Raw genomic sequence first — 14,776 nt, 5'->3', positions numbered from 1 at the left:
GAGAGAGAGAGAGAGAGAGAGAGAGAGAGAGGGGGTGGGAGGGGGGGAATCATTCGAACGACTCTGAGTCGATTCTGAGTCATTCAATTCGACGCGGCGATATTATCATTGACATGAAATTGTTACGAATTTTATCAGATCTCGAATAATCTGATACGAACCTGCCAGATACGTACAGTGAGAAAAAAATATAGTTAATTTTAATAAATATTTAGTTATGGTATTTATTAAAATTGACTACATTTTTTTTCAATGTAGACTTGTTGGAGATACATTAATACACAAATAATAGAATAAAAAAATGCTCGTATATTTTCTTAAAAATTAATATTATGTCATGGCTTGTTTCGAGCTAATTAAATTAACTTTAAATTAATATAATCAACAAACGTTTCGGCTTAAAAATCTTTCCTCAGTGCTACAACAGAAATACAATGTTAAATCAACAATGAATAACGGATACAATAAAAATTTAAAAACCATCAACGGTGAAGTATCAAAATATAAAAAAATTCGAATGTCAATAAGTATCCCACCAGATGACAATAAGAGGAATATTTGGATACTTCAGTCAACAGTAGATTAATTATGTTCATCGATAAAATAAATTCACCAAATTCCTCGGTTGAGATCGAGAATCCAATTTGTCATTTCGAAATAAACCATGACATTGTGTTAATTTTTAAATAAATAATAGAAATATTTATACGGGATAGTTAATCGCGCGACCGCAGCGAGGCGCCAGTGTGCCTGATTCGCACGGTGCCCGCCAGATTCCAGAAGCAGAACCGTCCAACCGTCAGAACACTCAGAACTCGGAACCAACCGCAGTTCACCGCAGTTCACCGCAGTGACTGGCGGCTGCTACTCAAGACTCGAGAGTAGCTGCGTCGAGTCGAGTTACATACGCGATTTGTGCAAGTCCGTCGCTTTCGTGCTTGAAATTTGAATGCGATCTCGACGATAATCAAAAGCGTATGCGTGTACGCGTGAAGAATTTCACTTTCTCACGGTGCTTTGGATGAGAATCGAAAGAGACAGGGTGTAATTGTAGACGATAATAGATATTAAAGGTACGAAAAGCGTCGTCGTCCTCTTCATTGCGTCGTTGCGCCGCGCTCAGGTCGTTGCACTTCCGACCGCGTGTTCTACGTGCTCTATGTGCTCCGCGACCTTTGCACCTCGTCTATTTCTCGGCGCGAGCGATGTCCGATCGTAACGAGGAGTATGGTGAAGAAGGCGGGATTGGCGGGAAGCCTTCGCGAAGCGAACATCGTCTTTTCGCCGGGAAAACGGAAAAAGGCAAGTGAAGGCGCGGCAACTCGCGACCGGGTGACCGAGAATGATCTTCACCGGCAGATCGGTAGACGGTCTCGACGAGGTACGAGGCGGCAGTGGTGCGAGTGGTATTCAGCAGGACGGTGCCATCGGTGGACGCCGAGACGTGAGCGCTGTCGCTATCGCTGCCGGATGGTTCTCCAGTTTGCGGAGACCCGGCAAGAGGAAGAAGAGCTACCAGAAACAAGCTAAGAGCGCTTGGGACCTCACCGTATTATCCACTACGGTCAGTCCAACACGGAACACCAAGGTTGCCTTTCGTTTCCATTTTCCCGCCTCAGTCATTGTTCAATTTTTACTTTGTAGGTACACATATACACTTTAGGCGTAGAGGATTTAATTGAAAGGACATCAGGAATATCAAAGAATATTAAAAATAAAAATGTGAAAACGATTGAAAACGATACGCCTAAAGTCCCGCGATCCTTCAAGGTCAACTCGCCAGATTTATTTCTAGAAATTCTACATCTATCATTCGCAGCTTAACCGCGATACTGCGTCGTCGAACGTTGTATTCGCGGAAATACGCGGGAATAACGGTTTCGAATTTGTTCAAGGACGTTGTATCCACCTGAGAAAAGAAATACTTTAAGCTTCAAATAGTACCGATATTTAATAGACTTTTGTCAATTGCGAAAGAAATAAGAGTCACGTGCGCGCGTACGTACGTTGTAATTTTTCAAGTAAGAATGACATTAGAGTATCAAACATGTCGCGCGTAATAAGATATCGCGTAATATTTTCAAGTTTCGATAACAATTAGTTTGGCGTGAAAATCAAAATAACGATTCAAGCTACGACCTACGACATTATGACATCCAATGACTCGTTTAGGAAGACGAAAGTGAAGAATCAAATGCGAGATAGATATTGATCGCTTCCATGCATATACTAACGTGTTACGTGAATAATCGCAAAAATACATTTGTCGAATATTTAACGTAAACGTTTATTACTTTCGTCAATAAGGTAATATCGTGCAAGCAACGTCACGAATTGAAGAAGCTTATTTATAGAAGAAATCGAGACGGGGACGCACTAGGTCGCGTTGCGTCGCGTCGTAGGTATAATATAACGCGATAATGATATACAACAGTGATGTGCAGGCCATATAGATCGAATAATAGAATGAAATACATACATTTCTCTCAACATGATTACGATTTATCTCGAGGATATAAATAATTAAAATTACTACGGTTCTCGATATAGTATTACATCATCTGAGGAAAGCAACGAACTGAGTTTCTCACCCTTCTTTTTTTTCTCTCTATTTAGTCCTATATGGTAAAAGAGATTAGCCAGGTCAGTGATATAATAGATTGAACCAACCATTCGAATTCAATGATACGATGACACGGGCATAGTGATGTGGAGCGAGAGTAGATCGATAACTTATACTTACCGCGTACATACGCGTAACGCTAGATTTAAATAGCCTACTTTGATACATCTTTCGCTCGAGGTGTACGCATTTACCCGCTAAGAGAGATAAATATAATCCCTGTACGCGATGAACGAGGCGAGAGTTTGACCGGCTCGACCCATATACTTGTTCCTGATCTGTGAGCGTGAGCGTTAAAAAAGCAGTTAAGAAAAAATATATTAGGCAAAGTGTAATCGCGTAAATCAAGTCGGTTATGCAAATAATTATTGTTAAAACGAGAGAACATGTAAGTGTTGTAAATGCTAAAGCCTCCATATACTCCTGTCGTTTGCTAAACAGAAAGAAAAGCAATATACGAAATGAAAAATAGATGGTGATTTGGTGAATATATTTATAATGGCGGATGAACTATTTCGCACGACGATTAATTTAACACTTGATTAAGGGATGAATTAGCGAAAAGTTAATTGCGGCTCTCGCTAGTGATGCTGACACCTTGTTCCTAAATAATCGCGAGAAATATTCGTCATCTGGAGTCATACAGACAGCACAAAAAGATTGCAGAAACATTACAGAATAATTTCATTGAAACATTGCAATATTGCATGGTGATTGCGAAACGTTGCTGAATCATTGTTGCAAAATTCCAACAATGTTAAAATGTTTTTGTTTATTTTGCAACAAAATGTTCTAGCAATATTACAATTTAATGCATTTGAATAAATTTGTTACGAAGACTCTAAAATGAAAACTATTTCTATACATATAATATATCTACTCTTTTATACATATGATATATCACTAAATTTTTCTACAAATTGGATTTCTAGTGATATGTGCTTTCCAAAAACAGTTTTTTTATGATAAAACCATAAAAATATAGTATTAATTCTGAAGGATAAATTTATTCATAATGATAAAGCATGTATGTTGTGCCCCGAACAAACTACAAATATTATATATATATCCACATTAATATAATAATACAGTCGCTTGATAAGTTAATCATGGATTAAGTTAATCGCAGTGATTCTTTTTAATTCGAAATCACTCCGAGTCAATTGAAATCGATTTAAAAATGATGATATGAAATTTATCAATAAAATTCGGGCGCTGGTTTATTCTTGCGTTCAGACATAAATACATCATCGATCACATAATTAATATTTCGATAAATCGTTTTCAATAACTTAATTGCTTATCATCTTATCATTTGATAATGATGCATTGATTGCATCTAAACTCGATATTATACAATTTTTTCATTTTTATTTATAAAATAAATATAAAACTTAGTTAATGAAATGATCAAATAATAGATCAATAAATTTTTTATTCAAATATAAAATGGATTATATTAATTATTATATCATAAAAACGGCTGTTAAACTAAAAGATTGTACTACATAAATATTGTAAAAAAATTATATTTTATTATAATATATATAATTATATATTTATTATATATTTATTATATATTTATTATATTATTGTAACAATTAAAGAATTACAGTTTTGCAATGTTTCTGGAAATTACATGTATACTAAGTATATTACTGACATTTTACAGGCATATTGTTAATTTATATTTCTGTAATATCTCTGTAATGTCACATTGCAATCTGCAATATTGCAATATTGCAACATTGCAGCAATATTGCTTCAATCTTCTGTGCTGTATGGAATATGATATATATTGTACTTATACGTCCACATCAATCATTACGAATAAGAACATCTCGGCGTTAAAATCAATGTGCGTTGTTAGACTAATCGGCAATCCGTGTGTTTTTTTTGCTTACATCTTAATCTTATTGTTAAGTTAATTGATTTACATGCATGAAAAGAATTTCAATTCTCATCTGGATGCGGAAAATCATTTTGTTTGGATCATCAAAATAATTATGTAGCCGATTGCTAAAAAATTTTTTGCAGCACTGCAGTCATGTCCAACACTTGAGCGTGTTCCACATAATTATAATATTATATTATATTTTCAAATCTGTATCTAGATCAATTTTTAAACATTTTTTTTTTAGCAAAATGTTCATTCTTCTCACATGCAGCCACGTTCTCCAGCATCATTATTGTGCGATTAATTTTAACAATACGATCTCATTCTCATTCTGCGCATTCAGATCTTTGTTATTCTTTCATATAATAATCAGGAAAAGACGTGGCACGTAAGTGGATGACAGATAACGGATAACGGATTGTTGTGAAACCTTAAAAGTTTAAGTCATTGTCCGTTACACTCGAGTAATGAAAAAAACACTTGTATCCTTTCGCGTTTTGCGTGCATTTCTTCCGCGAATTCGTAACTCTTGGATTATAGCCAAACAACGCTCATTGCAGTTTTCTACGACTTGGAAAATCCATGTAGCATTTTGAACTCCATCCATTTCTTCACTGTAACTCACATCTATCGCTCTTCTTACAGGAAAGGAAGGAAGGGAATTATCATCTTATCATCCAGGTTTATAATCAGTCATGTTTATTATTCGTACGATTAGTCAGGAATAACAAAACGAAACGACATTTGTGTTTAAGTTATCGATTTGAATAAAAACGGATTATCGTTTGGCCTGTGAGCTTTGTCCATGCGATTTCACGAAATAAATTATTTTATGATGGTTTTTTTATGATGTAAATTTTGCACATTTTTTAAAACGAAAAAGTTGTATATTAGAGTAAAAATAATTATAGATCACCTATAGTAAATGCAAAATATATTCGTACACAGAAAATATTTTTTAAAAAAACTTTATTTTTAAAAAGTAAATATTATCCAGCGAGAATGAATCATCAAATCGATGTTGGTATGATGATTTCAACACTAATTTGATGTCGATTCAACATTTAATTGACGATTTTTTGCTGGGTAATTAATTTATTCATGAAAAATAAAATAGACTGTTTCTTAAAATTATATATACCAAAAAGATGTGTATTAATTATTGAAAATATATCATTTGAAAAATAAGCGAAAATTCTATTGTTTGGATCCTCAAAAAATATTCGTAGAGAAATTTAGCTTCTAAAATCAGGAATACAAAGCTCGTTTGCTTATGTTAGAATATATTCATTATATAAAATTGCTGATTAATGTTTTACAAATAAGTTTTTTTACAAATAAGACTTTTTATAAAAAATTTCCTTGTATGAATTCTTTTTGCTCTCACTGTATGTATTTGCGCATAATATTGTAAAACATCTTTAATATAAGTAGATACACTAACAATGTAATAAAACATATAATATTTAATGTTTGAGAGCATATTCGTATTTTTTTTTTTTACGCAACATGATATATATACATCAAATATAATATATTACATATTATTATGTGTAGACCCAAGTAGAACAAGTCATTATGATATCAAACTCAAAATAACTCCAAAGTGATCATTAAAAGTCATTTTTTAATTATTTCCGATTCATTTTAATATCATTTTAACGTTATTATAACTTGTTCTGTTTGAGGGTGCATTATATTTATCGTCAGAATTAAAAAATTTTATCTATATTATTTTCTTTACAAATATTTTATGCATTGTGATAAGAAAATTCTTGTTCCTCTTATTTATATGCATACATATATCGTACGAATGGCTATTTTCCATTCAAATTGGATTTGAACACGATTTATCGTATCGGATTCCAAATATGCATTTATACAATAGTAACACCTTGTTAAGAGTTTATATTAATTGCGACAATAGCAGTACGGCATAACAAAAAACGAGAATGTCATTATAAAGAACACATGTTCGTAAAACAATTAGTTTTCAAGACAACGCTCAGCCCAATGTAATGTTAAATCATCGCACAGGCATGCAATTTGTTTGCGTACGACTTTCATGACACAGACTGGTTACAAAACTCGTGTGTAGCACATACATCTGACTTGGTACCAACCGGATAAAGTAGCATCTAATCGAATGGGAACGGAAACTTTCGCTCTTCGTTTAACCGATTAGTTGTTGTTTCGTCACGACGCTGAAATTAAAGGAGCGATCAACAGTATATAGATTATTATGTGTATTGTATGTAAACGTTATTCTTTCAAGAGATTTACTTGCATTAAATTTATCGAGACACACACGGCTATAAAATATTGTTTTGCTCAAACAATCCCATATAGAGTTTTACAATCGGCTCACTGAGCCAGTACTGACTGTTATAGTTCCAGTATGTATAGTTAGGACCTAAAAGTAGCTAAAAGGTTGCAACAGGTTTTTTTTCGGGTTTCGGAATGCAGCTTGCTCATCGAGTCATTGGTTCTTGTTCATGGATCGACAAATAAGAATAAATAAGAAAAATTAGTTCGGTAAGTAGACTGCATTCTGAAATCCATTTTAAAAAAAGTGCAATCTTTTAGGCTCCATATTTACTGATTGACAGAATCTTTGCCGTTAATCGACAATCATAATGTTGACTAAGCGTTTGTTTCATTGTAACTGCTGGCGACTCTATATGGAATCTAACTCTATATGGAATCTTTATTTTCTCGCATGTGCGACATAATCGACATTAAGCAATTCTAAAAAATATATTTTTCTCTAAAAGTCAAGTAAAGTTACAAATTTTCATCGATATCACGGTCATTTTTATAAAATTAAGATTATTGTTGTACATTACAATACATAATTTCTTCAAAATATGTTCAGCATCTATGAAACAATGAAACAATTCGTTAATAGGTTGCTCTCGCATTTGTCCTATAATATATCCTATAATGTAAGTGTTTAGACTCACCGATTTAGAGGGAAACTGGTGGATAATGGATATATCTTTCCTTGCTTATCGATAATTCATATTTAGCTTAATTATCATTAAAGTAGTCTATTTCCTATTATAAAAGTAGGAAAATTTCTTGACGTGAAGTTTGCGTTCATTCAAAGAGGAGTCAAATGTGATAGTAGTCAAATGTTTCGAGATCGAAAACGCTTGTATGTACATACATATATACATCCATGAGAAAATAAAGGAAATGCTCGGTATTACGTGAAATACAATATTTCAAGTAATATAAAGTCATCTCCGCGTACTTTTGAGACGTACGAATCGTCGTATCCTTCATATTAATATGAATGAATGCCCTTTACTTGATCCCGTTTCGCGGAAGGAAGTTTGTTGAGTAGTAGTGCTGAACTTTCGATCGATTGTACAGGATGCATACGACAGAAATAGAACGGAATAAGGCAATCATTCCGCAGAGAACGGACAAAAGGGACATGAACGTAGGTTGATTGTATACGAGCCATTTGAAAAGGGGAATGCTTTTCTTGTAAAATTTACAATGCAAATGATGTAAATGATGAAGAGATGATGAGAAGACATTTGGATGGGTTGAGAATAAAAAAGATTATCATTGATGTAAAGAGTAAAAACTTGATGCAAAATTATTAGTATTATTATTGTTCTGCAAGTATTAAGAAAAATGTGAAAATTAAGTTTAAGACGCGTTACTCTTAATGAATTTTGATCTCTTTAACGCCGCAGAACACGAGAAATATTTGTAGTGTGCAACTTGATTTTGCTAGAAGCACCCGAGATGATTCGCGATTGGAAGTTTCAACTAGTATAATTGTTCGCTCGTATTCGATGATGACAAAGCGATAATTAGCAACGCTAATCTGCTATCTTGCGTCATTGATCACGTATACGATGTAAGTAAGCATTCGCTGTTCTTTTCGCTATATCCCGCAAGGTCATCATTGTAAAGATTAATTTTGTTTGGATGAAATTTTTTAATAATGGACTCGAAAGAATTTAGATCCGAGGAAATGATATCGAAAGGAAGTTTCTTCCAGATAGCGAGTTATAACATAACTCGCTGTCTGGAATTTAATATTATTATAAGAGTTATAATTTCTGGGTGCACAAGGCATACCGGTTTTTCACGCGTCGTCAGCAGCCTTCTTGCCGTGAGACCGGATGCACACCGCGATAAGTACAAAAGGAACGCTACTATACCTTACAGACAATACTACTCAGGGCCGAGACGACTAACATAAGTTATCGTCCTTGTTGTTATCGCGGCGACCCATTAACGAGGTTGATCGGTGAACGATGTTAATGCATGACCGCTTCCGATCGATTCTTCCTTCCTTTTTCCTTTTTATAAAAACGATTCTAAACAGAAAGAGATTTCAACGTAGATACACTACGTCTATACATGTCTATATAATTGTCAAACTCTACTATTTTGTCAACTTTGGAATTTCTTCCGCCAGTTTGGCGGAATATATACTAAATATAGTTTGAAAATGGAACATCGAATGGCTAACTCGCAAATATTTTCGTATCGATAATTCGCAATAATGCGACCGTATAATATATCATTTCATTTCCTAAAACGTGTTCCTACTTATTTGGAATACTTGCAATGTTGCGAATGAATGCATCGCGTAGTTTGCATACAATATGAATATTCCGGCACCTTTCGATTCTATTTATTTATGTAAAAAAAAAAAACGTGAAGGGAGACATCGGAATTCAAAAGATATTGCAGATAATTCGTGTCCGTCGCTCACAATCACTTGTGTAAGCCTACACAATAAAATATAATCGTTACGCGATGCTACGTGCTTGTTAACACCTTTAACGCGTTAACGTCTTTAACGCAACGCTTGTTGGACATGCTCGCGAAACTCTGAAAGAGATACGATCCTGCTTACCGGTATTTACGGAATGTACGTTGAACTGAGGCACATGGTGGGAAACAGGCGGACAGTGTCGACTTGTCGACCGGTATTCGAGTAAAGCAGGAAGCCGCTGTTGCACAGCGAAAGAAACCATGCGCACAGTCTACAACATTGCATCGTTTGGATTATTATACAATACATTTCGATAATATACATTTTTCAATCGAGAATTTCGAGTCGTTCAATTTTTCGTAATCCATAAGAATTGTATAACAGGGTGGTCCTTCTTTATTCTTGAAAAATAATTTTTTTGAATTCTTTCCCTCAAAATGATTCAAATTCACAAAAAAATAATTCCTGTCAAATTTCAGCTCGACAACGGAAACCGTGCCGACAGCTCGTTAAATATTTGAGTTCCCTTTTATTATACTCTCAACATTGATTTATTTTCCACAAAAATCAGTCTAGAATATTTTTTTTTTAACATGTTTTATTTTTCTGCATCGTTTGAGATCTTACATCTCATTTGAACAATTAGGAGTATTGTTAATGATTAAAAAATAAAAATAAATAATTAGTGTAACTCTGGTATATACGCCGATGGATCTTTCTTTTTTGACATTTGATTATTTTTCTTCTATTACCATCTAAAATTGTGTTCCAATGTATATGTATATATAGATAAATAATAAAATACATATTATATAAAGGAAAAGCTCAATAAATATGAACATATGAATTTTGAGTGAAAAGGGATTACGAACTAAATATACGAAATAAATATTTGTAAAATTTTAAATTACAAGAATAGGAATTGTGCTGATTAATAAAATGAAAGTCTGTCTGAAAAATGTACTTTTTTAAAATTCTTTTATTGATTTTTTTATAATTAATTTTTTATAATTAATATATTATAAACTACAACGATATAAAAATATGTCAACTTGGTTGTAAAATTAATTTTCTAACAACTGCAATGGTTTCAAAAGAGTTTTTTTTTTTAGCATCTAGAAACTGTTTGCGATAGTCGCTAATAATTTTTAATAAAAATTTTTTGTTCCTCATCTTTTATTTTGTAATGTTGCTGTAATCGGTAGTTAGCTTTATTTCCCATTTTGCTATGTCATTAACAACTTTTAAGTTCTTAACAATATGGAATTTTTTTTTAAATGGTCGTTTATAGATCAGATTAAAGGATCAATTTGTAAAAAATCGAGATTTATATTAGAACCTAATCTTAGAACAAAAATGTTTTTGTATTACAAAAAACAAATTTATCTAGTGATATATTGATTAAAGGAGACCGGGGTCAGTTGACTATAGAGGTAAGTATTGGATTGTCCAGAAAGTTCGTGCCGACTAATCTATATAATTTAATAAATTGTATACTAAAAATATAAAAAATTTAAATTTTCTGCGTTTCAATTTTCCTTCAACATCGCATGAACTTTCCGGACAACCCAATAGAATAATCGAGGCTAAACATTAAAAAATCAAAACACGTGAGACACGCGTAAATGTGTCTGAGCACGCAGCAGCGACTGAGCGCTAAGTCTGCTGTAACATCTTGCTGTGAACACATCTATGATAGAAGTTATGTCACAGTTTTAAAAAACCATACACCTAAATAAATATTTTTATTCTTAAAGTTTTTGTTTTACATCTGAGAGATTTGATTTCTACTTAGATAGTAGTTTATAATTCATTTGTTCATATTTATTGAGCCTTTCCTTTATATGTATTTTATTATTTATCTATATATACAAATACATATACATTGGAACATAATTTTAGATGGTAATAAAAAAAAATAATCAAATGTCAAAAAAAAGACCCGTCGGCGTATATATCGGAGTTACACTACTTATTTATTTTTATTTTTTAATTAACAAATAATTCACCTAATTGTTTAAATGAAACGTAAGGTCTCAAACGATGCAGAAAAGCAAAATATACATGTTAAAAAAAATTAAAAGTCTTCTAGGCTAATTTTTGTGAAAAATACGCTTAAAAATCAAGAGAGTATATTAATCGTTGAGAATATAATAAAAGGGAATTCAAATGTTTAACGAGCTGTCGAGCTGTTTAACGGGTTGTCCGATTGAGCTGAAATTTGATAGGAATTATTTTTTTATAAATTAAACGATTTTGAGGGGTGCCGCGAAAAAAATTCAAATGTCGAAATAGATATATTGTATAACCGATATTGCTAAATATTGTTGAAAATATTAGAAATATTTGAAAATATAATAATAAAAATTTAATTTGACAATCATTTTTACAATTAATTCTGTACGATTTGTCTTTTAGCAATTAAAAGATGAATTGGGCGAAGTTGTGGCAGAAATGGAGGCGATGGAGGGTGGCGGACTTACGGCCGATGAGACTAAACCGTCCAACAAAGCTAAGCAGATGTCGATCGGCCGGAAAAAGTTCAATATGGATCCTAAGAAGGGTATCGAGTACCTGATAGAGCACAACCTCTTAACACCGACGCCCGAGGACGTTGCTCAGTTTCTCTACAAGGGCGAGGGTCTTAATAAAACTGCAATCGGTGACTATCTCGGTGAACGACATGACTTCAATGAACGCGTGCTGCGAGCCTTCGTTGAGTTGCACGACTTTACCGATCTCATATTGGTACAAGCCCTACGTCAATTTCTCTGGTCGTTCCGACTGCCTGGCGAAGCACAAAAAATCGATCGCATGATGGAGTGTTTCGCTCAAAGGTACTGCCAGCTAAATCCAAATATCTTCACCAATACGGATACTTGCTACGTGCTGAGCTTCGCCATCATCATGTTGAATACTTCATTGCATAATCCAAGCGTTAAAGATAAGCCCAGCGTAGATCAATTTATTTCGATGAATCGAGGAATTAACAATGGTGGTGATCTGCCGCGGGAACTGCTTGTGGTAGGTATACTTTTGAGGAAGACTAGAGATGTTTTTCATTTGGTGACACATATTGACACAATTATCTAATAATTATTAATTCTTTGTTAACTCATTGAATGCCAAGAAAGGTAGAATGATGATTTGTGTCGAATTTAGTCGTTAAATAGAGAGAGAAAGCTATTTTTTCTAAGATATATTTTTTCTCGTCTTTCGGTCGAGAATTTTCTTAACACACATTTATACTAAATCAAATATATTTCTATCTATTTACAGAGTTTATACGAAAGTATAAAAACCGAACCTTTCAAAATACCAGAAGATGATGGCAACGATTTGATGCACACCTTCTTCAATCCTGATAAAGAAGGCTGGTTGTGGAAACAAGGTAATGACTACTTATATTCGACATGACTTTTCTAGTTTGACTGCATTCCGACGGTTTTCGTTTTATCTTCGAACGCTCGTATAAAGACCTGAAATAAATTTTGCGTATCATGCAAATTGTGTGTGTTTGCGCGCGCGCACGCGCGTATGTATGTGTTATATATACAGGGTGCCCCATTTTAAATAATGTATTAAGATTTCTCGAAAACTATAGTAGATACGGAAAAATATTAAATTTTAAACAAAAGTTGGTTCGGAAGAAAGTCACATCAAGATCACATTGATTTTTTTTTAATGGAACACCTTATTTTTGATGGCAGAATCTAATAGCTGATGTCAAGAGCTTTTCAAAACACTGTTAATAAAGTTATTTTTCATTTTACATATTTTTCGAGTTATAAGGCTTGAAAGTTACAATACCGCCGGCATTAGCATTATGCAAGGTGTCTGATCGATGGTTAAAACCTCTTGAATGTTAATCAGGATCATATCATCCTGGATAACATTTGCCATCGAAGCCAATTAAAAACTGTACGTTTTTATTTTTATTTTAATGTAAAAATGAATTTTTAGTGCAAAAATGAAAATAAGATTAAGGAATAATTTCCAGTGGCCTTGATCTTGACAAATGTTATTCAGGACATGATCCTGAACAAGTTTTAACTTTAATGCTAATGCTAACGGTACTGTAACTTTCGAATCTTATAACTTGAAAAGTACTCAATGGAAAATAACTTTATTAGTGTTTTGGAAATATCTCGAGATAAGTTACAAGTATATGTAATGAAAAATAGGAAGTTCCATTAAAAAAAAAATCAATGTGACCTTAATCTGGCCTTGGCAACGCCACCTAAGGTCAAATCAATGGTACCTTCTATGTCCCCCTCCGAACTATATAACTTTTGTTTTTAATATGTATCTACCATAGTTTTCAAGAAATCTTAATGCATTATTGTAAATGGGCACCCTGTGCGTGCGTGCGTGCGTATACACATACATTCGTTTTTGATATAATAAGAAAAAAGATTGAAGTTCGATATTTCGTAGAATATTCCTCAATTTTTGTCACATTCATCATTAAAAGAACGTTTATTCTTACATTGTATCACTTTGTCCTTCTGCTGCCCTGATGGAGACAGCAGGTAAATAACATCTCTATGAAAATTATAGATTCTTAATTCTATATATTCCATATTTTATTGTTACAGGCGGACGTTACAAGAGTTGGAAGAGGCGATGGTTCATATTGAACGATAATTGTTTATACTATTTCGAGTACACAACAGACAAGGAACCACGCGGTATCATTCCCCTAGAGAATATTCAAGTTCGAGAGATTCAAGACCGGCACAAACCGCACTGTTTCGAATTGTATGCTGCTGGTTCCGAGTTTATAAAAGCATGTAAGACCGATAGCGAAGGAAAAGTTGTCGAAGGTACGATTGCTTAAAATTTAATTTTATTTAATTAATTAATATATAAGAATTCAACGCATTATACTTATATATTAATCCAATATTTGTTTACAATTATTTATAATTAGGGAAACATACAGTGTACCGAATGTCTGCAGCTACTGATGAAGAAAAGGATGAATGGATCAAATGCGTGCGGTAAGTTGAAATGACAAATAAATTACAATTTTACATGCTTGTACTTTACTATTGCATTCTTTCACAGTAAAGTACAAAGTAAAATTGTGTAAAAATTATTCAAACATTATTATTCATTTCCAGACAAAGTATATCGCACAATCCTTTCTACGATATGCTGGCAGCACGAAAGAAGAAGGCACAAAAAACAAATGTACACTCAAAGAGTTAAACGCTGCCACGAGCCGAGTTTCGAGAGAAATTCGGCGGATGAGAAGACTGTTTATTCGCGAGCCATGTACGGTATCGTTGAATATAATCAAATTATTGATAACGAAAATTCATCGAGAAAGAAAATGCCAAAAGTGTTATGGATTATGTTAAACAGTAGTTATCAGGCAATGATGCCGTGATTATTAAATGCTCTGTGTCTGTACATATAAAACGAATTCTAATGCCATATAGCATTATTGTGGCATCATAAATCGAATACGAAATATAGAATCGGCGCAGTGTAAGATGAATAT

General features: G+C 33.4%; 1 protein-coding gene across 1 annotated transcript; it reads left to right on the top strand.

The window, feature by feature from the left end:
- The first annotated feature begins 1,342 nt into the window (after nt 1-1,342).
- Nucleotides 1,343-14,481, top strand: LOC105622919 (cytohesin-1). Its single transcript, XM_012204327.1, has 6 exons — nt 1,343-1,564; nt 11,686-12,291; nt 12,547-12,658; nt 13,866-14,093; nt 14,201-14,270; nt 14,394-14,481. The coding sequence occupies exons 1-6, from the start codon at nt 1,343-1,345 to the stop codon at nt 14,479-14,481; spliced, it is 1,326 nt and encodes a 441-aa protein (XP_012059717.1).
- The last annotated feature ends 295 nt before the right edge of the window (nt 14,482-14,776 follow it).

Source organism: Atta cephalotes (assembly GCF_000143395.1).
Source record: "Atta cephalotes unplaced genomic scaffold scaffold00050, whole genome shotgun sequence".
Classification (NCBI taxonomy): domain Eukaryota; kingdom Metazoa; phylum Arthropoda; class Insecta; order Hymenoptera; family Formicidae; genus Atta; species Atta cephalotes.
This window is presented reverse-complemented; position numbering and strand designations above follow the sequence as displayed.

What these genes read in the sequence shown, in the direction of transcription:
- LOC105622919 (XM_012204327.1), top strand. Translation starts at nt 1,343, where the DNA reads ATGATCTTCACCGGCAGATCGGTAGACGGTCTCGACGAGGTACGAGGC. An exon ending in AGGCTGGTTGTGGAAACAAG is followed by an intron (nt 12,659 to 13,865) that starts GTAATGACTACT and finishes TTATTGTTACAG; the next exon opens with GCGGACGTTACAAGAGTTGG. An exon ending in GAATGGATCAAATGCGTGCG is followed by an intron (nt 14,271 to 14,393) that starts GTAAGTTGAAAT and finishes ATTCATTTCCAG; the next exon opens with ACAAAGTATATCGCACAATC.